Consider the following 24977-nt stretch of genomic DNA (forward strand, 5'->3'; position numbering starts at 1 on the left):
GTGAGTGGATGAGCAAACATGGGGGGATGTCTCAGACGTGGGGGCGGATGTCTCTTATAGAAAAGCACTGTGATACAGCCAGCTTCAGAATGTACATACATACACTACCGTTCAAAAGTTTGGGGTGACTTAGAAATGTTCTTGTTTTTGAAAGAAAAGCACATTTTTTTTGTCCATTAAAACATCAAATTGATCAGAAATACAGTGTAGACATTGTTAATGTTGTAAATGACTATTGTAGCTGGAAACGGCAGATTTTTTAAAAATGAAATATCTATTATAGGTGTAGAGGCCCATTATCAGCAACCATCATTCCTGTATTCCAATGCCACGTTGTGTTAGCTAATCCAAGTTTATCATTTTAGAAAACCCTTTTGCAATTATGTTAGCACAGCTGAAAACTGCTGTGCTGATTTTAAAGAAGCAATAAAACTGACCTTTTTATTTAGACTAGTTGAGTATCTGGAGCATCAGCATTTGTGGGTTCAATTACAGGCTCAAAATGGTCAGAAACAAAGACTTTTCTTCTGAAACTCGTCAGTCTATTCTTGTTCTGAGAAATGAAGGCTATTCCATGCAAGAAATTGCCAAGAAACTGAACATCTCGTACAACGCTGTGTAATACTCCGTCTCTAACCAGAATAGAAAGAGGAGTGGGAGGCCCCGGTGCACAACTGAGCAAGAGGGCAAGTACATTAGTGTCTAGTTTGAGAAACATACACCTCACAAATCCTCAACTGGCAGCTTCATTAAATAGTACCCGCAAAACGCGACAAGGCGATTCCGGAATGCTAGCCTTATAGGAAAAGTTCCTCTGTCCAGTGTCTGTGTTCTTTTGCCCATCTTAATCTTTTATTTTTATTAGCCAGTCTGAGATATGGCTTTTTCTTTGCAACTCTGCCTAGAAGGTAGCCCGTCATTGTAAATAAGAATTTGTTCTTAACTGACTTGCCTAGTTAAATATAGGTTAAAAAATATATATATAATCTGTACATAGGGGAAACTTCACCGCAGAGCCATTGGTCTTTTTCAACCATTTCAGTCATGCTCTCTTCCCACCAAAACTGACCTCCTTGAATGAAATACTTGTTTCCACAGTATTATTTCATTTATTTAACCTCAGTTAATCTCAGACTTCCTCTTATTTTTTTTATTTTACCCCCTTTTCTCCCCAATTTTCGTGGTATCCAATCGCTAGTAATTACTATCTTGTCTCATCGCTACAACTCCCGTACGGCCTCGGGAGAGACGAAGGTCGAAAGCCACGCGTCCTCCGAAGCACAACCCAACCAAGCCGCACTGCTTCTTAACACAGCGCGCCTCCAACCCGGAAGCCAGCCGCACCAATGTGTCGGAGGAAACACCGTGCACCTGGCCCCCTTGGTTAGCGCGCACTGCGCCCGGCCCGCCACAGGAGTCGCTGGAGCGCGATGAGACAAGGATATCCCTACCGGCCAAACCCTCCCTAACCCGGACGACGCTGGGCCAATTGTGCGTCGCCCCACGGACTTCCCGGTCGCGGCCTGGGCGCGAACCCAGAGACTCTGGTGGCGCAGCTGGCGCTGCGATGCAGTGCCCTAGACCACTGCGCCACCCGGGAGGACCAGACTTCCTCTTTTAAACAATCTTTTTCCCAGAGGAGACTGGGAACAAATACAAACTGAGCCAGTATAAGGAATACAGACCACGGCTAAATAAAAACCCACATTGACGACTTCAAGTATTGAGAATATTCCTAAAGAATTTTGTAACGTTATTACCAATTATTCTTCATATTCACAGGCAATTTCTACAAAAAGGCGTAGATTGGCATCCATAGACTTGAAATCACTGGCCACTTTAATAAACGGAACACTAGTCACTTTAATAATGTTTGCATATCTTCCACTACCCATCTCATACAGTTGAAGTCGGAAGTTTACATACACTTAGGTTGGAGTCATTTAAACTTGTTTTTCAACCACTCCGCAAATTTCTTGTTAACAAACTATAGTTTTGGCAAGTCGGTTAGGACATCTACTTTCTGCATGACACAAGTAATTTTTCCAACAATTGTTTACAGACAGATTATTTCACTTATAATTCACTGTATCACAATTTCAGTGGGTCAGAAGTTTACGTACATTTAGTTGACTGTGCCTTTAAACAGCTTGGAAAATCCCAGAAAATGATGTCATGCTTTAGAAGCTTCTGATAGGCTAATTGACTTCATTTGAGTCAATAGGAGTTGTACCTGTGGATATATTTCAAGGCCTACCTTAGTGCCTCTTTGCTTGTCATCATGGGAAAATCAAAAGAAATCAGCCAAGACCTCAGAAACAAAATTGTAGACCTCCACAAGTCTGGTTCGTCCTTGGGAGCAATTCCCAAAAGCCTGAAGGTACCACGTTCATCTGTACAAACAATAGTACGCAAATATAAACACCATGGGACCACGCAGCCATCATACCGCTCAGGACGGAGATGCGTTCTCTCTCCTAGAGATGAACGTACTTTGGTGCGAAAGTATCTATATCCACAGTAAAATGAGTCCTATATCGACAACCTGAAAGGCCGCTCAGCGAGGAAGAAGCAACTGCTCCAAATCCGCCATAAAAAAGCCAGTCTACAGTTTGCAACTGCACATGGGGACAGAGATCGTACTTTTTGGAGAAATGTTCTTTGGTCTGATGAAACAAAAATATAACTTTTTGACCATAATGACCATTGTTATGTTTGGAGGAAAAAGGGGGAGGCTTAGAACCTCATCCCAACCGTGAAGCACGGGGGTGGCGGCATCATGTTGTGGGGGTGCTTTGCTGCAGGAGGGACTGGTGCACTTCCCAAAATAGATGCCATCATGAAATTGGAAAATTATTAAGGACAACAAAGTCAAAGTATTGGAGTGGCCATTACAAAGCCCTGACCTCAATCCCATAGAAGATTTATGGGCAGAACTGAAAAAACGTGTGCGAGCAAGGAGGCCTACAGACCTGACTCGGTTACACCAGCTCTGTCAGGAGGAATGGGACAAAATTCACCCAACTTATTGTGGGAAGCTTGTGGAAGGTTAAACAATTTAAAGGCAATGCTACCAAATACTGATTGAGTGTATGTAATCTTCTGACCCACTGGGAATGTGATGAAAGAAATAAAAGCTGAAATAAATCATTCTCTCTACTATTATTCTGACATTTCACATTCTTAAAATAAAGTGGTGATCCTAACTGACCTAAGACAGGGAATTGTTACTAGGATTAAATGTCAGGAATTGTGAAAAACTGAGTTTAAATGTATTTGGCTAAGGTGTATGTAAACTTCCGACTTCAACTGTATATACATTATTCTATACTATCCTACTCTCTTAGTTTTTGCCGCTCTGAATCGCTCGTCCATATGTATATAGTCTTAATTACATTACTTAGATATTTGTGTATTGGGTATGTGTTGTGAAATTGTTAGATTTTACTTGCTAGAAACACAAGCACAAGCTAGAAACACAAGCATTTCGCTACACCCGCAATAACATCTCCTAAACACGTGTATGTGACCAATAACATTTGATATATATAATAACATTTCAGTCATTTAGCAGACGGTCTTATGAGTGCATACATTTTTCATACTTTTTCAAACTGGTCCTCTGTGGGAATCGAAGAAGCGCCATTCTCTACCAACTGAGCCATATACTGTATATTATTGTCAACCATGCTATATTATTTACAGTGTTAGTTTTAAATGGAGGAGTGCTCTGCTTGTATCTAACATGCTGTTGACTCTTTCCCATCAGGCTGAGGGGGAGAAGAAGCACAAGGTGCACATGGGTGTGGGAAACGGGCTCCGGCAGGACGTGTGGCGGGAGTTCCACCGACGCTTCGGCGAGATCCGCATGTGCGAGCTCTACGGCTCCACAGAGGGAAACCTGTGTTTCATGAACCACATCGGCAAGATCGGAGCTGTGGGCCGCTCCAACTTTTTCTACAAGGTGATAGGTTACAAAATTGTTTTTGCCAACCTGGCAACCCATTGTATGGAAATTCAAAGCTGGCTTACGTTGGAACAAATTAATTCTGGACAACTATGTGTTTTATCAGTGTTTCCCCTTTTTATGCTTTTTTGCAGCAGCGCACCACTGCTGTTGAAAAAGATCTTAGGGGAAACACTGATTGTATCATGCCCAACATTGGCCCCCATTAGGGGCATGTTTCCCAGACACGTACTAAGGCTAGTCCTGGAGGGGGAAAAAACTCTTACAATGGAGAATCTCATTTAGTTCTGGACTAGGCTTAATCTGTGTCTGGGAAACCAGCTCTCAGTCTGTTTTTCACCAGCCACTGACTCAAACGTGAGACATTGGCCTATGTTAATACACCCAACTTGGCAACCCAATGGGGTCATATGGAAAACCAATTGTGGCTTTTGTTAATGTATGAATGTGGCCTACAGTGTAAGTTATCAAGCCCAACATGGCAACCTACTTAATATCCTGACTGAGTATCTGTCAGTGTTTGTGTACTGTTATCTTGTGCATCGTAATTTCTGATTTTGGTTACAATTTGAAAGATGAGCCCAATCTGCTGATTTGAGCTAGCATGGTCCCAGATATGTTTGTGCTCTTCCGAACTCCATTGCTTATTGTGAAGCCAAACATTTGGCACGACAATGAGTGACGAGTTGACATGAAAGGACAAACAGATTCTGGATTCAGCCACTGGATTCAAGGTTTTACACTAACTGAAACCTGGCCCGAACAAGGGCATTGAATGCAATGGAATTCATCTTAGTAGGAACTCACTTAGTCAGATACAGAGATCATATAACATTAATAAAGAAATATAATTTTAAAAATTAACTATTTAATTGTTCTAAGTAATTATTACTGGCCTGGACTGAACATTGGATCCAGAATATTAGAGTAGTCTCTAAATCCGAAAGTAATTTTAAAAAGTTAATTTGGTCCCTTATCAATTTCAATGATGGGCTGTGTCCGAAATCAGTGTTTCCTAACTCCAGTCCTCCAGTAACCCCTACAGTACACATTTTGTAGGGCAGGTTTTCCCAACTCCAGTCCTGCATCTGTGCTAGAGGTGTCACTACAGACCCTGGTTCGATTCCAGGCTGTATCACAACCGTCCGTGATCGGGAGTCCCATAGGGAGGCGCACAATTGGCCCAGCGTTGTCCAGGTTAGGGTTTGGCCAGGGTAGGCCATCATTGTAAAATATGAATTTGTTCTTAACTGACTCGCCTAGTTAAATAAAGGTTAAATATATAAAACATTTTTTTAAATCTACTTGTCCACTAATCAGGCCCTCAATGAGCTGAATGAGGTGTTTGTCAAGGGTTATAATGAAAAGTTAGTGTGTGTGTGTGTGCAGAAAGTATTCAGAACCCTTGACTTACAGCCTTATTCTAAAATTGATGAAATAGTTTTTTTTCTCATCAATCTACACACAATACCATATGACAAAGCAAAAACGGTTTTTTATACATTTTTTCTAATGTATTAAGATTAAAATAAAAAATATATTTACATAAGTATTCTGACCCTTTACTCAGTACTTTGTTGAAGCACCTTTGGCAGCAATTACAGCCTCGAGTCTTCTTGGGTATGACGCTACAAGCTTGGCACACCTGTATTTGTGGCGTTTCTCCCATTCTTCTATGCAGATCCTCTCAAGCTCTGTCAAGTTGAATGGGGAGTGTTGCTGCACAGCTATTTTCAGGTCTCTCCAGAGATGTTCGATCGGGTTCAAGTCCGGGCTCTGGCTGGGCCACTCAAGGACATTCAGAGACTTGTCCCGAAGCCACTCATGCGTTGTCTTGGCTGTGTTCTCAGGGTCATTGTCCTGTTGGAAGGTGAACTTTCATCCCAGTCTGAGTTCATCCGAGTCTGAGCGCTCTGGAGCAGGTTTTCATCATGGATCTCTCTGTACTTTGCTCTGTTCTCCTTTGCCTTGATCCTGACTAGTCTCCCAGTCCCTGCCTCTGGAAAAACATCCCCACAGCATGATGCTGCCACCACCATGCTTCACCGTAGGGATGGTGACAGGTTTCCTCCAGCCTTGACACTTGGCATTCAGGCCAAAGAGTTCAAGCTTGGTTTCATCAGACCAGAGAATCTTTTCTCATGATCAGAGTCCTTTCGGTGCCTTTCGGGAAACTCTGAGCGGGCTGTCATGTACTTTTTTACAAAGGGGGAGCTTCCGTCTGGCCACTCTACCATAAAGGCCTGATTGGTGGAGTGCTGCAGAGATGGTTGTCCTTCTGGAAGGTTCTCTCATCTCCACAGAGGAACTCTAGAGCACTGTCAGACTGACCATCGGGTTGTTGGTCGCCTCCCTGACCAAGGCCTTTCTCCCCCATTTGCTCGGTTTGGCTGGGTGGCCAGCTCTAGGAAGAGTCTTGGTGGCTCAAAACTTATTCCATTTAAGAATGGAGGCCACTGTGGTCTTGGGGACCTTCAATGATGCAGAAATGTTTTGGTACCGTTCCCCAGATCTGTGCCTCGACACAATCCTGTCTCGGAGCTCTACGGACAATTCCTTCGATCTCATGGCTTGTTTTTTGTTCTGACATGCACTGTCAACTATAGACAGGTGTGTGCCTTTCCAAATCATGTCCAATCAATTGAATTTACCACAGGTGGACTCCAAGTTGTAGAAACATCTCACGGATGATCAATGGAAACAGGATCCACCTGAGCTCAAGTTCAAGTCTCTTAGCAAAGGTTTTATTTGTAATACATTTGCAAAAATGTCTAAACCTGTTTTCACTTTGTCATTATGGGGTATTGTGTTTAGATTGCTGAGGATTTTTTTCTTTCATTTTAGAATACGATGAAATGTGAAAGAAATCAAGGGGTCTGAATACTTCCAGAAGGCACAGTTTTTGTGTGTCTGTGTGTGTGCGCGCGCGTATCTTTGGTCTGTTGTCTGTATCTGTGTCAGACACACGCCACAGACAACACTATCTGTTTCAATGTGTGCTGTGCTTCTGGCACTCATCCAACAAGGATCAAAGATTACTGGGTTTACTCTGAGGTGAGCCATATTAGTTTAAAACATGCCTGACTTCTCCCTACGCGCCCTTAATGCTCTCTTCCCTCCACATTGTAGAGAGAGCGGAGTCAGTATTGTCTGAAACATGGGCTCAGTTCAAATACAAAAAGAAAAGCCTTCCTTCCTTCAAGGTAATCACTGAAGACATGACTAAATTGAACTGAATTGAATTAATACAATCAATGTAGTTTAGCTGAGGATCAGGTGTTCCTTCAAAGTAGGAAGGATGGACCATTCTGGTATTTGAGGGCATTGTTATTTCACTGTCTGCAAATAATTCAATTATTTCAAACCAAACCAGGTAAATTGATTCTCAAGCCTTTCTGTAAAAAAAAGCATGAAAGCATGAAAACAAGAGACACTGCAGCCCTCAAGGAATAAACGTATGTACCACTGTTTTAAACCATTAAACATCACATAACAATGGTTACGACACATAACATAGATTAACTAGCACTGCCCATCTTTACTGGTCAGTGAGTCCACTGAAGTCCTCGTAATGCAGATCTCTGGGTAGACAAGGACTTAAAGGTACAGAAATCGCTACACCATTTCCTGGTTGCAAAAATTCTAATAGTTTGCCTAATTTCAGTTTTATGTGATGAAACAAGCAGTCATTGTGTAGAGAATCATTGTACCATCTAAACCGCTGTGAAATATATTTTCAATAACCACAAATAGTCTTTTTTTGACGTTTTGAAGCTGGTGTACAAAACCGAAAGTAAAAGGCGCAAAAACAAAACTTATGAACGGGAAGCATAGAAATCGAACAGATCTACCGCTTCTTAGACTTGCTTTCAATGAGAATGACAGATCTATAATTCAGATTCTATGTGAATTTGGTTGGGTCCCACAAAAAGATACATATTTTCAGCTTTAAAGTACTTTTAAAAAAGAACATGGCTACCTGACTTCACCTGTGTCTTCTTATACTGCTAAGACTAGCCAGCTTGATAAAGAATAGGTTAAGTAATGCTGCATTAGGTAGGCATTGTAATCACTGTTACATCTCAGGGGGCATTTGAGGTGACATAGAAAACCTATAGGGAGAGGAGATCATTGGTGCAGAGTTCTGGAGTTCGAATGTAAATGTAATGTTGCAGAGGCGAGAAAGGAATCTCCTACACGCATTTAGATTCAATGCAAGTTGAGTTGAGCAGTACTGTATAGCTACTGTACCTCAGCATTGTAAAAAAAAAAAACTAATAACTTCAATTGAATATTTACTCCTAGTCTCCTACATCGTTTTTGCTCTTTCAATTGGAATGTTAATGTTCCAGGTTTGTGTAACTTTTTGTGTGTGGAGGTGGAACCTATTATTAATTATTATTGAAGTAATCTATAGCAAAGCCAGGAGGGGGTTGGTGGCCAGAGTGCCGCGATTGAACCGACAATCCTATGCTTTGTAGGCCAACGCTCGACCGACTACGCCACCAGAATCGGGAACATACTTTCTGACGTACTGATTTAAACAACATGGCAGCTGACGTACCCTCCTGCACATTGACATAGTAAGGGCTGTATGCCAACACAAAATGCTATATATATATATATATATATATATATATATATATATATATATATATATATATATATATATATAGCATTTTATGTTGGCATACAGCCCTTATATATGTATATATATGTACACTCTGTACATACGTCATTATAAGCACTAGTAGAGTGGGGTAAGAGTACTTAGGATTAATCTTACCTTAATCTTAAATGAACTATTCTTAGGCTGGTCTCACTACTCAAGCCTCTTGACCCAGAAACCAACCTACAAAACCTTTTTTAAGTTTACAAAACAAGATAAATATCAGTTGGCGGCACACATTGTGATTTATCATAGTCCAGTATCTATAATTCTGTTGCAGGGTATTTGGCATCCGTCGGGATTGATTTGTGGATGTTGAAGTGAATTTGATATACCTCCATTTTAGAACTATACTAGATATTGTTACTGCCCTGTCCTTTGGTTATCTTACATTCAGTATGTTATCATATTTCATGTTATCATATTATTCTGATTTGCATTCTAACCAGAAGACAATATAGTATTTAATTGGCAATTATTAGAATTATAAATCTCATATGAAGACAAACCCTGTGTATGTACACTGAGTGTACAAAACATTAAGAACACCATCTTAATATTGAGTTGCACCCCTTTTTGCCCTCAGAACAGCCTCAATGCATCAGGGGCATGGACTCTACAAGGTGTTGAAAGCGTTCCACAGGGATGCTGGCCCATGTTGACTCCAATGCTTCCCACAGTTGTGTCAAGTTGGCTAGATGTCCTTGGGGTGGTGGACCATTCTTGATACACTCGGGAAACTGTTGAGTGTGAAAAACCCAGCAACGTTGTAGTTCTTGAAACAAACCGGTGCGTCTGACACCTACTACCAATACCCCGTTCAAATGCACATATAGATTGCATTCAGAAAGTATTCACACCCACATTTTGTTGTTGCCTGAATGTCTAACTTATTACATTTAGATTTGTTTTTGTCACTGGCCTACACACAATACCCTATAATGTGGAATTATGTTTTTTGACATTTTTACAAATGTATTAAAAATAAAGCAGGAATGTCTTGTCTAACTATTCTCCTAAACTTATTTAAGCTTGCCATAAAAAGGGAGGTTGAAAACTTAATGACTCAAGACATTTCAGCATTTTATTTCTTGGTACAATCTGTCTAAATTCAGGTAAGTACACATGTAAACAAGTGCTGTGTCCCAAATGGCACCCTATTCCCTATATAGCGCACTACTTTTGACCAAAGCCCTGTAGGCCTTGGTCAAAAGGAGTGGTCAAAAGGAGTGGACTATGTAAGGAATAGGGTGTCATTTGCAAAACAGACAATGATGTGTAACGAGTACGCTAGGAGTCGGAAAGCAAGTACAGGGAGTGAATTTAATAATTAATGAAACATGGAACTTAACAAGAAACACGAGTAGCGTACAGACATGAAACACAGAATCAATAACACCTGGGGAAAGAACCAAAGGGATCGACAGATATAGGGGAGGAAATCAGGAAGGTTATGGAGTCCAGGTGAGTCTCATGAAGCGCAGGTGCACGTAACGATAGTGGCATGTGTGCGTAATGATGCGTAAACTTGCAACGTCGCGCGCCGGGGAGCGGGAGTAGACGTGACATGATGTTAGTTTTGCTGACAGTTTTGTTTATCCTCCCTTACTGCGGAATGTGTGACTGCGGAATGTGTGACACTGGAATGTCTTCTTATTTAAAACATTTTTGTTAAGTTTTTAATGCATAACCTTTTATTAGAAGGGTACCTATTTAACAGTTTAACTTTACGTCCGTCCCCTCGCCCATACCCGGGCGCTAACCAGGGACCCTCTGCACACATCAACAACAGTCACCCACGAAGCATCGTTACCCATCGCTCCACAAAGCCGCGGCCCTTGCAGAGCAAGGGGAACCACTACTTCAAGGTCTCAGAGCAAGTGACGTCACCGATTGAAAGGCCATTAGCGCGCACCACCGCTAACTAGCTAGCCATTTCACATCCGTTACACCTACATAGGGACTTTAACGCATTCATAACCCATAAGTAATGCATTCATTACCAGTACATCAGCATAACGTGTTACCCTGAAAGTATTACCCATTTATTCATGTTTAATCTGCTTCTTTCAATTACTATTTCTGTGCTTACTGATCCCTCAGAGACTTCCCTATGGGCCCTGGTCAAAAGTAGTGCGCTATGTAGGGAATAGGGTACCATTTGGGATGCTGCTGCCTTCTGAGAATGAATGTCTGGTTTTGAGTTTTCTCTAAAAGGAAGTCGCAGAGTCCAACCTGTTTTGCTAAACCTACACAGTGTAGCTTTGTGTGCCAGACCCAATCTTTCCATTTAAACTAGCGCGCGTTCTAACACTACTGGAAAACATTTATTGGGAAAGCTCAAAAATTATCAGTATTCATTGCGTTACACTGCCAAAGTGAGTTTTATTTTTGTTGTTGTTGACCAAAGGACTTTATGGATTTGAGTCAGGGGAGAGGTTATGCAATGGGTTAATCCACATATTTGATACCATAGGCTACACATTGCAATAGGGGTGATGTGAAGGAATTGTGTGTGAGAGTGGTGTGTGTGGAAAGGTGTGTGTGAGTGGTTTTCAATGCTTAAGAAACTAACATGCCTGGAGTTGTGTGTGTACAGACTCCCTGTAATGAAAGTTATTCATTGTGTGGGTGTTTTTTGTGCATATGTGCTTCAAAAACAGAAGTAGAGTATTGCAGAGGGCATCCAACAACAGGAAGATACTTGATTAAATCAGATTTTGTAGAACTATTGAACATCAAAAGAATTGAACAAATCGAAAGAAAGGGAGCATTTGATACCTTTTGTGGCGATTCTTTTTAATTCCACAAGGGATTATTTTTTTTTAGCTGTTTGATGGGAATGTACGCTCCCACAACACATCCGTTATTTCTCAAGAATACTGACTTTCTATGGAAATGGCCTTGTGCAACGGCCAATACAGTAATGATGTACGGAGGGAATGCTTTCAACCAGGGGTTGGAACCTGTTCAGGGAACAGATCAGGAAACCGGACAATAATGGGTTTTTTTTCCTTCCAAAGAACAGAACCAGAACTACGAATGAAGGTGATCTATACTGTTCCGGAACAGAATCGTTATTTTATGAGCATGGTTGGGGGTACGTTCCAGGGCTTTCCCCCCCCCCCCCTCCCAGTCTCATAAAAAAAATGCAACAAAGCGTCACTCAAACATATTCCAGTGACTACCTGCCTGCCAGCTGGACATCTCTGTGTGTGTGTGTGTGCTACCTTCCACTCCCCCTGAAGCATGCATAGTCTACTGTAGCTACTAATGTTACAGGCCTGATTCAGAGATTTTTAGAGAACAATTAATTCACTTTTTCAATGCTAGGTAAGGAAACTAGTTATCACGTTTTACATTGGATTTATTCATTACAAAAAGGTAAGACGTGTTTTAATTTTAATTCTGGTGTCGCTCTGCACACACAAGCTTGTTAGTTAGCTAGCTAGTTAGCTAACTCTGGTCCTGCACTCAAACTCTAGGTGGCATTATGTGTAATGTAATGGAACTGAGTCATGGTCAAGGGCTAGCTCTGGTCCAACGTTAGGTAGCTCCGGTCCAACGTTAGGTAAGCCAACTCTCTGAAGATCAAACGCCTTCATAGAAGCCGCTCCTCCGTAGGTATATTTCTGTGGGTCTAATTCAGATAACACATGTCGTCATAACAACGAGATGCCCAGCGCTCTCCTCACCCGCAAAATTTGTCGCATCTCGCACCCTACACTACACTTGTCTGTCCGATGCAGGTTCATAGCTTGCCCACTCCGTAGCAAGCGGCTCTATCCATTGGTGAAGTAATTTAATGTTGATTTCATAGGTTTAAAAAATAACAGAAAGGGACGATATAAATCCTTTCTTTAATGGTACTGTTCAGAACGAAATTATTGGAAAATAACCTGTTTAGAACAAACCCTAATAGGTTGAATGCACGATGTCATGTGACCACAGACCCTTTGCTTAATGGCATAAATATACACTGCTCAAAAAAATAAAGGGAACACTTAAACAACACAATGTAACTCCAAGTAAATCACACTTCTGTGAAATGAAACTGTCCACTTAGGAAGCAGCACTGATTGACAATAAACTTCACATGCTGTTGTGCAAATGGAATAGACAAAAGGTGGAAATTATAGGCAATTAGCAAGACACCCCCAATAAAGGAGTGGTTCTGCAGGTGGTGACCACAGACCACTTCTCAGTTCCTATGCTTCCTGGCTGATGTTTTGGTCACTTTTGAATGCTGGCGGTGCTTTCACTCTAGTGGTAGCATGAGACGGAGTCTACAACCCACACAAGTGGCTCAGGTAGTGCAGCTCATCCAGGATGGCACATCAATGCGAGCTGTGGCAAGAAGGTTTGCTGTGTCTGTCAGCGTAGTGTCCAGAGCATGGAGGCGCTACCAGGAGACAGGCCAGTACATCAGGAGACGTGGAGGAGGCCGTAGGAGGGCAACAACCCAGCAGCAGGACCGTTACCTCCGCCTTTGTGCACTGCCAGCGCCCTGCAAAATGACCTCCAGCAGGCCACAAATGTGCATGTATCTGCTCAAACGGTCAGAAACAGACTCCATGAGGGTGGTATGAGGGCCCGACGTCCACAGGTGGGGGTTGTGCTTACAGCCCAACACCGTGCAGGACGTTTGGCATTTGCCAGAGAACACCAAGAGTGGCAAATTCGCCACTGGCGCCCTGTGCTCTTCACAGATGAAAGCAGGTTCACACGCACATGTGACAGACGTGACAGAGTCTGGAGACGCCGTGGAGAACGTTCTGCTGCCTGCAACATCCTCTAGCATGACCGGTTTGGCGGTGGGTCAGTCATGGTGTGGGGTGGCATTTCTTTGGGGGGCCGCACAGCCCTCCATGTGCTCGCCAGAGGTAGCCTGACTGCCATTAGGTACCGAGATGAGATCCTCAGACCCCTTGTGAGACCATATGCTGGTGCGGTTGGCCCTGGGTTCCTCCTAATGCAAGACAATGCTAGACCTCATGTGGCTGGAGTGTGTCAGCATCAATGCCTTCCTCTTGCAGGAACTGCTATGGACTGGCCCGCCCGTTCCCCAGACCTGAATCCAATTGAGCACATCTGGGACATCATGTCTCGCTCCATCCACCAACGCCACGTTGCACCACAGACTGTCCAGGAGTTGGCGGATGCTTTAGTCCAGGTCTGGGAGGAGATCCCTCAGGAGACCATCCGCCAACTCATCAGGAGCATGCCCAGGCGTTGTAGGGAGGTCATACAGGCACGTGGAGGCCACACACACTACTGAGCCTCATTTTGACTTGTTCTAAGGACATTACATCAAAGTTGGATCAGCCTGTAGTGTGGTTTTCCACTTTAATTTTGAGTGTGACTCCAAATCCAGACCTCCATGGGTTGATAAATTTGATTTCCATTGATAATTTTTGTGTGATTTTGTTGTCAGCACATTCAACTATGTAAAGAAAAAAGTATTTAATAAGAATATTTCATTCATTCAGATCTAGGATGTGTTATTTTAGTGTTCCCTTTATTTTTTTGAGCAGTGTATATAATCTTACTAATGCCCTATTGCCCACAACTCAAATGAATTATGTCGTCCTTTGTATGTTTTTTTCTTTCTCTTTCTTGCAGCTCCTCTTCAAGTATGACCTGGTAAAGTATGACATGGTACGAGATGAGCCGGTCAGGAACAGCCAGGGCTTCTGTCAACACGTTAACAAGGGTAATAAACTCAAGTAGTAGTAGTACACGTTGTTATTATTATTATGTTGTTGTTGTTGTTATTATTATTATGTTGGTGTTGTTATGTTGTTGTTGTTGGTGTTGTTATGTTGTTATGTTGGTGTTGTTATGTTGTTGTTGTTGTTATTATGTTGTTGTTGTTATGTTGTTGGTGTTGTTATTATGTTGTTGTTTTTATTGGTTGCTCACAGTTGTATACTGAATTGTACTCCAATTTACAATCACAGATTTTATTATCCCATAATGGGGAAATTGGTTTGCCGCTGTTGTAGAAACAAACATAACAACATTGGTTCACGTCAGGCCGGTTTGTAACCAAAATACTTGAAACGAATGTGTGAAGGCATTGTTGTCGCCAGAGTATGGTTGGGGTGTGGTGATAGATTGGATGGAATTGAGACGGGAGAAATGTTGTTTTTAGTAATAAATTGATTGACGGACCCTGTCAGTATGTTCTGACTTTACTGTTGGACTGGGCAGCAAAAATGTAACAAAACCAATAGATATTTCCACCATGCATTGAGAGACGTTGGGTTGGCTCTTGGCAGCTTTTTTTTGTTTTTTTGGATAATTACACCCATATGGAAAAATATGTAAATATATCCAATGGCCTCCTTCTCAAGCACTCTTCTAAAAATGAAGGATATTGTTATGCTGTGATATAGGCATTCATGCTGTGATATAGGCATTCGTGCTGTGCTATAGGCATTCGTGCTGTGCTATAGGCATTAGTGCTGTGATATAGGCATTCGTGCTGTGCTATAGGCATTCGTGCTGTGCTATAGGCATTCGTGCTGTGATATAGGCATTCGTGCTGTGATATAGGCATTCGTGCTGTGCTATAGGCATTCGTGCTGTGCTATAGGCATTCGTGCTGTGCTATAGGCATTAGTGCTGTGATATAGGCATTAGTGCTGTGATATAGGCATTAGTGCTGTGATATAGGCATTCGCGCTGTGCTATAGGCATTCTTGCTGTGCTACAGGCATTCGCGCTGTGCTATAGGCATTCTTGCTGTGCTACAGGCATTCGCGCTGTGCTATAGGCATTCTTGCTGTGCTACAGGCATTCGCGCTGTGCTATAGGCATTCTTGCTGTGCTACAGGCATTCGCGCTGTGCTATAGGCATTCTTGCTGTGCTATAGGCATTCGCGCTGTGCTATAGGCATTCGCGCCGTGCTATAGGCATACAGGCATTCGCGCTGTGCTATAGGCATTCGCGCTGTGCTATAGGCATTCTTGCTGTGCTATAGGCATTCTTGCTGTGCTACAGGCATTCGCGCTGTGCTATAGGCATTCGCGCTGTGCTACAGGCATTCGCGCTGTGCTACAGGCATACAGGCATTCGCGCTGTGATACAGGCCAATGTTGAACTGCGCTGCCGACTCTAGATGGTTAGGAACAATTTCATGTGGGAATGATAGCAGACGTTCAGATAATTAACGATTTACTTTCCCCTTTGTGTGTCTTCTCCCTAGGTGAGACGGGTCTTCTCTTGTCCAAGATTAGCGCCTCGAGTCCCTTCTTTGGCTACGCGGGGAGCAAACAGCTGACCGAGAAGAAGTTGATGAGGAACGTGTTCGTGAAGGGAGACGCGTACTTCAACACTGGAGACCTCATGGCTGAAGATGCTGAAGACTTTATCTGTTTCAAGGACAGAGTGGGGGATACTTTCAGGTAGAGAATCTGAATTGGCACGATCATGTTTTATCTGGGTTATTGTAATAGTTAACTCGCCTCGTGACCCAGTGGGCAAAATTTGGTTGAAATTATGTAATTTCAAAACAGTATTTGTCGTTGAAATTACAGTATATAACTTCAACCAGTTTTGCCCACTGGGAAGGTGGATGTCATCTTTCACATTGAGTTAAGACGGACGGGACAACTGATGGGACACACGTGTGATGAATGAAATGGTAATCGAGTCACTCTGTCAGAATTACAGTACTGTATGTCATCATATGACTGGATTTACATACTGTCATGACACAGCTCATGACTGCTCAGTTCTTCAGCATACAAATATATGGGTGTGGGGGGTGTGCCTCTTTCTGACCAATGAGGTAATATGGAAAATACTTTGGTTAATTTAGGGGACACATTTAGGGGACTTCACTCACTCTTAGAGACAAAAGTTCATAGCCTCTTTTTGATTATTTATGATTTCAGATGGAAGGGTGAAAATGTGGCAACAACAGAAGTGACGGAGGTGCTTGGAATGGTGGACTTTATCCAAGAGGCCAATGTCTATGGGGTGGAAATTCCAGGTACAGATATCCCGTCTCTGTCTGTGTGTCTCTATCTGTGTGTGTGTACATGTTTGTGTCTATGTGTGGTGTACGTGTCTGTCTGTGTGTGATTCAATTTAGTAAAATACCGCGATCCCATTGCTATGCTTCTGCAATCACACTGTGGTGGCATCAAAGACCTTGTGTTTGCAGAATAATTGTCCCCATTTGAGATTAATGATTTATGTAATGTTTCCAATTAGACCATGCCACACAGTGGAAGATGTCATGGACTGTGTCCCAAATGGCACCCTATTCCCTATATAGTGCACCACCCTATAGGCCCCGGTCAAAAGTAGTGCACTATATAAGGAATAGGGTGCCATATGGCTCTCACTGTGCTTCCTGCCTAGAACTGAAGTGAAAGGCCTTTTGTCACGTCCATCTTGAATGAGCCACCCGTAATGAAATTGGAGTAACGCAAAGTGACTAATGGGGCACCATTGTATTCACAGGAAATGAGGGAAGAGCCGGAATGGCCGCCATCATCGTGAGGCCTGAATGTGAGTTTAGCGGGAAGAAGCTATTTGACCACGTCCTCAATGATCTACCAGGCTATGCTCGTCCTCTCTTCATAAGGCTTCAGGTAAGGAAAGTTTGACACACTGACTTCCTTGACATGATCTGATAAAGTAGAGGCAATTTTCTAATGTTCACTTTTTCCAGTGTTTTGATTTGTGGACTTTGTTTTTAAAATGTTTGCTTAAGCTTCTCTTACCAAGGGTAGGACAGTAATTAGACAGGAATTAATAGGTCATTGTTTGCTTACCTGTAAGGGATGTCAATGATTGATTGTAAAAGCGCTAAGAAATACTTATAGTGGTGGCCTCTTCTGGTCACATGTGCACACTACAGCACTGACCGGTCAATGTCATTGTAGAGAACGTTCCATTTTTTTATTTTATTTATTATGGATCCCCATTAGCTGCTGCCAAAGCAGCTAAATCTAATTTTACTGCTTGCGTCACTTACTTGATGTGGAATAGAGTTCCATGTAGTCATGGCTTTATGTAGTACTGTGCGCCTCCCATAGTCTGTTCTGGACTTGGGAACTGTGAAGAGACCTCTTGTGGCATGTCTTGTGGGGTATGCATGGGTGTCCGAGCTGTGTGCCAGTAGTTTAGATAGACAGCTCGGTGCATTCAACATGTCAATACCTCTCATAAATTAAAGTAGTAATGAAGTCAATCTCTCCTCCACTTTCAGCCAGGAGAGATAGACATGCATATTATTAATATTAGCTCTCTGTGTACATCCAAGGGCCAGCCGTGCTGCCCTGTTCTGAGGCAATTGCAAAGTCCTTTTTTGTGACCACACGACTGAACAGTAGCCAAGGTGCGACAACTAGGGCCTGTAGGACCTGCCTTGTTGATAGTGTTGTTAAGAAGGCAGAGCATCGCTTTATTATAAACAGACTTCTCCCCATCTTAGCTACTACTGCATCAATATGTTTTGACAATGACAGTTTACAATCTATGCTTCCTCCAAGCAGTTTAGTCATCTCAAATTCCATATTATTTATTGCAAGATTTAGTTGGGGTTTAGTGAGTGTTTTGTTCCAAATAGAATGCTTTTAGTTTTAGAAATATTTAGGGCTAACTTATTCCTTGCCACCCACTCTGAAACTAACTGTAGCTCTTTGTTGAGTGTTGTAGTCATTTCAGTCGCTGTAGTAGCTGACGTGTTGAGTCATCCGCATACATAGAAACTCTGGTTTCACTCAAAGTCAGTGGCATGTCGTTAGTAAAAATTGAAAAAAGCAAGGGGCCTAAACAGCTACCCTGGGGAATTCCTGATTCTAACTGGATTATATTTGATAGGCTTCCATTAAAGTACACCCTCTGTGTTCTGTTAGACAAGTAACTCTTTATCCACATTATAGCAGGGGGTGTAAAGCCATAACACATACGTTTTTCCAGCAGCAGACTATGATCAATAATGTCAAAGGCTGCACTGAAGTCTAACAAGACAGCCCCCACAATAATGTTATCATCAATTTCTCTCAGCGAATCATCAGTCATTTGTGTAAGTGCTGTGCTTGTTGAGTGTCCTTCCCTATAAGCGTGCTGAAATTCTGTTGTCAATTTGTTTACTGTAAAATAGCATTGTATCTGGTCAAACACAATTTTTCCCAGAAGTTTACTAAGAGTTTGTAACAGGCTGATTGGTTGGCTATTTGAGCCAGTAAAGGGGGCTTTATTATTCTTGGTTAGCGGAATGACTATGGCTTCCCTCCAGGCCTGAGGGCACACACTTTCTAGTAGGCTTAGATTGAAGATGTGGCAAATAGGAGTAGCAATATCGTCTGCTATTATCCTTAGTAATTTTCCATCTAGATTGTCAGACCCTAGTGGCTTGTTTTTGTTTTTAGACAACAATATTTTTTTTCACCTCTTCCACACCGACTTTACGGAATTAAAAAAGTACAATTCATGTCTTTCATAATTTGGTCCGATATACTTGGATGTGTAGTGTCAGCGTTTGTTGCTGGCATGACATCCCTAAGTTTGTTTATCTTGCCAATGGAAAAAGTCATTAAAGTAGTTTGCAATATCAGTGGTCTTCGTGATGAATGTGATTCAATGAATGATGGAGCCGAGTTGGCTTTGTTTCCCAAAATTTCATTTAAAGTGCCGCAAAGCTTTTTTCTATCATTCTTTATGTAATTTATCTTTGTTTCATAGTGTAGTTTATTTTTATTTCGTTTAATCACATGTTTTCTTAATTTGCAGTACGTTTGCCAATCAGTTGGGCTGCCAGACTTAATTGACATACCTTTTGCCTCATCCCTCAAATCATTTTTCAATTCCTCATCAATCCAAGGGTACTGAACAGTTTTTACAGTCATTTTCCTAATGGGTGCAGTCTTATTAGTAACTGGAATAAGTAGTTTCATAAATGTGTCAAGTGCGATGTCTGGTTGCTCCTCATTACACACCACAGACCAGCAAATATTCTTTACATCATCAACATATGAATCACTACAAAATGTATTGTATGACCTCTTGTACACTATATTAGGCCCAGCCTTTGGAATTTTGGTTTTCCTCGATATGGCTATTATATTGTGATCACTACATCCTATGGATTTGGATACTGATTTAAAGCATATTTCTGCAGCATTAGTAAAGATGTGATCAATACATGTTGATGATTTAATTCCTGTGCTGTTTGTAACTACCCTGGTAGGTTGATCCAGGTTGCAGGCACTGGTTACAGTTTAACGTTTTTTTTTCCCTGAGTGGGCAGCTTGATGATAGCCAGTCAATATTTAAATCACCCAGAAAATATACTTCCATGCAGATCTTACCAGGGTTGGGGTCAATTCCATTTCAATTCAGGAAGTAAATTGAAATTCTGATTTACATTTATATTGTTTTGTAATTGAAAGCAAGGTTTTGACGGGTTGTATAGTTAAGCTTTTATGTACATATTATTCAGCGGTTTGTGTAATCTATATCTGCATTTGATTATCAACAGATAAATATGTCAGAGTTTGAATATTGCTTGCCATGTTGTCAAAAAAATATTTTAGCATAAAGTGTAATTGTACAATTTAGATTGTGAAAGTTAACTTCTGTTTGGGTCATTGAAAAATAATCCTACAACCATGCACACAGAGAATACAGATCAGAATATGGAATAATGAAAGAGTACCATCACATCTTGTACTTCTATGTTGTAGGAATCAATGGAAATGACGGGAACCTTCAAGCAGCAGAAATTCAATCTAGTGGAGAGCGGATTCAACCCTTCAACAATCTGCAACCCGCTCTATTTCCTGGATTGCTCAGAGAAAAGCTACGTTCCCCTCACGAACAAGCTGTACGGCAGCATTTTGGCTGGCGAGTGGAAGCTATAGTGGTTAACCGTAGCTAAAACCACCAATAGATTTGGTTCACTGAGACGGTGGCAGCATAGTTGTGCTGTTTCGAAGAGGGGACCGAGAGACCGTCAATTGGGTCCATTCCTAATTGTATATAATGTATGAAATTGTCTCGTATGAGTGGTTGGGATCAACAGAGTGGGTTAATAATGAATAGGGGGAGGGTCTATCTTATATTGTTGACCTTGATGGAACATTGAGACATCAAATACCCTCGGGTGGGGGGTTAAATTGTGCCTCATCTGATTTATTTTTTTTAAACACAAAAAAAACTTGTTGAGTTCTTGTGGAGTGCCTGTTTTCCTCTCTGGTTTCCAGGTCTATTGTCAAGACAGTTCAGCTGAGGAGGCTAAATTGACTTGAGACCAGTGAACCTCGACAATCAGCACTTCCACTGTCCGTCTGTGCCATTTTAATTAGTGGATGGGGTGTCGCTAGTTCCTCCTTGAAATAAAGACGAATGGCAGACTAAATAGAGGCGTCGTGTGTTTGAAGCACTGGTGACCACATTCTGGTCACCCAAAATTATTCGTTCTGACCTACCTTTTAATATCAGAAACGGTCCATATGCTTTGCTACAAATAGTAGTAATTCTGATTTTTTTTTTTTTTTAATAAATATTTTATACATATAGTTAAGGCTCATAATTTAAACCAAAGTAGGTGTGTTTGGCAAAAGTACATTTGTTAGGTGTCCTCCAGTAACTGTGTTTAGATGGCACAGTCCACTGGCACAGCACTAGTTTATTAAGGGCATCATGCATTATGTCATGTTTTCAACAGTTTGCCAGTTAGTCATTACCATCTTGTGTTACTCTGAAATGTAACCAGACCCAGGTCCAAAATAGTCTTTATTTCCTTACTTGTACTTTTGAATCTGTTCCAGTGGTTCCATTGTAAGACCAGCTCAAGAAAACAAATACTATTTGAACCCAGGTCTGAATGTGATGCAAAGTGATTATATTTACTGTCAAAATGATATCTGAGAAGCTTGTCAGGGATCCATTTAAGGGTTCAATTCAGTCAAACCAGTGTTAATGCCTTATCAACATGCCTTATCCCCTCCAATAAAACAACAACGTGGTTCTGGAGCAACTGTAAAATACTAGCCCGAGGGCCATTCTATTGGCGCTATCATGCCAACTCCTTGTCAGCCAATGCTTTTCATATTTGACTTGCGATGGAGTTGGCAAGAGCACAAACAGGTCTGGGACCAGGCTATAGAAGGAGACAACAGGTCTGGGACCAGGCTATAGAAGGAGACAACAGGTCTGGGACCAGGCTATAGAAGGAGACAACGGGTCTGGGACCAGGCTATAGAAGGAGACAACGGGTCTGGGACCAGGCTATAGAAGGAGACAACGGGTCTGGGACCAGGCTATAGAAGGAGACAACGGGTCTGGGACCAGGCTAGAGGAGACGACAACAGGTCTGGGACCAGGCTATAGAAGGAGACAACGGGTCTGGGACCAGGCTATAGAAGGAGACAACGGGTCTGGGACCAGGCTAGTAAAATAACAAGCAAGCCACCTCTTATAAGTAGATGCTTCTAGCTTTGTAATTAGGCATCTGGGTAGTTAGCCTCATTTATGCAGTATCTCTATTTACTAAGGCAGGTTTGAGGCTAAGGCAGGTTTGAGGCTAAGGCAGGTTTGAGGCTAAGGCAGGTTTGAGGCTAAGGCAGGTTTGAGGCTAAGGCAGGTTTGACTGAATTCAGCCCTTTAAGAGTTTTCTATGTATAAATATTGTTAATTTCTACAGGTATTTGAACTATGTTTTGGTGAAGAAGACTATAGTTTACAATGTCAGAAATGTTGAATTCATTGAGATGGTCAAGCCCTTCTGATTAATCTAGTTAGGATTATATAATATAATTTTCAGATAATTTAAGCACAATGAATGATTGCAATGAGGTTAATTTACACAGTGTGTGAAAATCACATATTTTCAGCTTGTTTTACTTCCTGTTTGGAAACACGTTTATTTCACTTTGATTATTTAAAATGTTGAATATTTGGTCAAATGGTGTTTAACAGCATTTGTTGTTTATCATTTTAATTTGATAGTATTTAATTTGGGTGAATGTGTGTCCAATATGTGTGTGTGTGCCAGATACATCAACACTTTCAAATGCAAATTTCAGAGTTATATGGACCACCATTTTCAACTTTTCCTTCAGACACTTATAGTGATACTAGTGCCACCAGATTCAATTTCCTTATACAAATTCAATATGATTAAATTCAGATTCAATTTCTGGTGGCAATAATATCACTCCATATTATAGTAATTTGTCATCTTTGCTGTTACCCGAACCCCATCTTTCCAAAATGGAAAATATGCCTGTACATTTGCCTGTAATATGCCTGTACATCCATTAACAGCTAGGGTCTTAGGGCTACAACAGTAAATAGTCAGAGTGATCTGACAGTCCTGTTAATGTCTGTGTGTAAAAGCTATTCATTAACACTACTTAACGCTGACAGTTATGTTGAATGCCTTACGATGTGGTTTATAATGCATTGTAAAACATGTTATAGGCATGTATGACCCCCCCCCCCCCCCCCCCCCCCCCGATAAAGTCTTACCTCATAATGATCATCTCAAATTTCAGTCAGTTGAAAACATGATACATAGAGAGACGTATTACAGGCTTTTAAAACAACACTGATGCTTTCTTACAACAAGTACTAAAGCGTTATAGCTGCTTTAAGTGGTACTAGCTATACCACATGTTGTGGTGATTCTCTCAGGGTACGTTTATTGTGTGCACTGGGAGGACCTTGCAAGCTGCTGTCGTAGGGAGTTTTAACCCATTGAGGTCCAACAGTATATATACTGTATTTGTGGTTTCCATTGTCATCATTGAAGCCTTCATTAACAGTTTTAGAACACATATGTAGCCTAGCTGATTATGGGAATAGTCTGTGCCATTGTGAATATGACATGGAAGAATTATTAAAAGTTTTTAAAAATGACAAGTGTGTGGTTTTACCTGTACTGTGATTATTAGTAATGCGTTTTAATAAAAAAAATGTAGAACTGTGGTTAGCACATTTATTTAGAAACGGATGACATCATTTGAGGGCTCACAATAACTATTTAATCTCTTTTTCATTTTGTTAGTCTTCATTGAATCAGACATGGTTAACTAAATTTAGCCTGGTCAAATGTGCCCTTGCCAATTACATTGCTGTCATTGTTTTGGCATGACAGCACAAACAGACTGGCACTCAGACTATAGAAAATTACCAAGTGGTCTGAAGTTTGACAATCTGTAACGAAGCGTCTTGATATGGGCTAGCCTATTCACTGATTGGTTGAATATTACAGGTGGCAGACAGACCGCAGATAAACATGCAGACAATACACTTTCATCAACCCAGATTAGAGAACGGAACGGTCATAGAAGACAGATTAGAGAACGGAACGGTCATAGAAGACAGATTAGAGAACGGAACGGTCATAGAAGACAGATTAGAGAACGGAACGGTCATAGAAGACAGATTAGAGAACGGAACGGTCATAGAAAACAGATTAGAGAAAGGAACGGTCATAGAAAACAGATTAGAGAACGGAACGGTCATAGAAGACAGATTAGAGAACGGAACGGTCATAGAAGACAGATTAGAGAACGGAACGGTCATAGAAGACAGATTAGAGAACGGAACGGTCATAGAAGACAGATTAGAGAACGGAACGGTCATAGAAGACAGATTAGAGAACGGAACGGTCATAGAAGACAGATTAGAGAACGGAACGGTCATAGAAAACAGATTAGAGAACGGAACGGTCATAGGAGACAGATTAGAGAACGGAACGGTCATAGAAGACAGATTAGAGAACGGAACGGTCATAGAAGACAGATTAGAGAACGGAACGGTCATAGAAGACAGATTAGAGAACGGAACGGTCATAGAAAACAGATTAGAGAACAGAACGGTCATAGAAGACAGATCAGCACTTCTTAATTTGATGTTTTTATAAAACTGCATAAGGTGTAAATGTTTAACCCTACTGACCAGTGTTTCCCAACTCCAGTCCTCCAGTAACCCCTACAGTACACATTATGTAAGGCAGTGTTTCCCAACTCCAGTCCTCCAGTAACCCCTACAGTACACATTATGTAGGGGAGTATTTCCCAACTCCAGTCCTCCAGTAACCCCTACAGTACACATTATGTAGGACAGTGTTTCCCAACTCCAGTCCTCCAGTAACCCCTACAGTACACATTATGTAGGACAGTGTTTCCCAACTCCAGTCCTCCAGTAACCCCTACAGTACACATTATGTAGGACAGTGTTTCCCAACTCCAGTCCTCCAGTAACCCCTACAGTACACATTATGTAGGACAGTGTTTCCCAACTCCAGTCCTCCAGTAACCCCTACAGCACACATTTTTGTTGTAACCCTGGACAAGCACACCTGATTTAAC

The 24977-nt window shown here is 41.6% G+C and overlaps 1 protein-coding gene across 1 annotated transcript in view; it reads left to right on the forward strand.

Annotated features, from left to right (window-relative positions):
• Positions 1-21020, forward strand: part of slc27a6 (solute carrier family 27 member 6) — a 36286-nt gene extending 15266 nt beyond the window's left edge. The window contains exons 5-10 of the mRNA XM_038971322.1: positions 3770-3964; positions 14259-14349; positions 15848-16046; positions 16539-16636; positions 17113-17243; positions 20343-21020. Of these exons, the coding sequence (XP_038827250.1) occupies positions 3770-3964; positions 14259-14349; positions 15848-16046; positions 16539-16636; positions 17113-17243; positions 20343-20519 (891 nt within the window). The 3' untranslated portion in view covers positions 20520-21020. The remainder of the gene's footprint in view (positions 1-3769; positions 3965-14258; positions 14350-15847; positions 16047-16538; positions 16637-17112; positions 17244-20342) is intronic.
• The last annotated feature ends 3957 nt before the right edge of the window (positions 21021-24977 follow it).

This window comes from Salvelinus namaycush, chromosome 31 (assembly GCF_016432855.1).
Source record: "Salvelinus namaycush isolate Seneca chromosome 31, SaNama_1.0, whole genome shotgun sequence".
In the NCBI taxonomy this organism is placed as follows: Eukaryota; Metazoa; Chordata; class Actinopteri; order Salmoniformes; family Salmonidae; genus Salvelinus; species Salvelinus namaycush.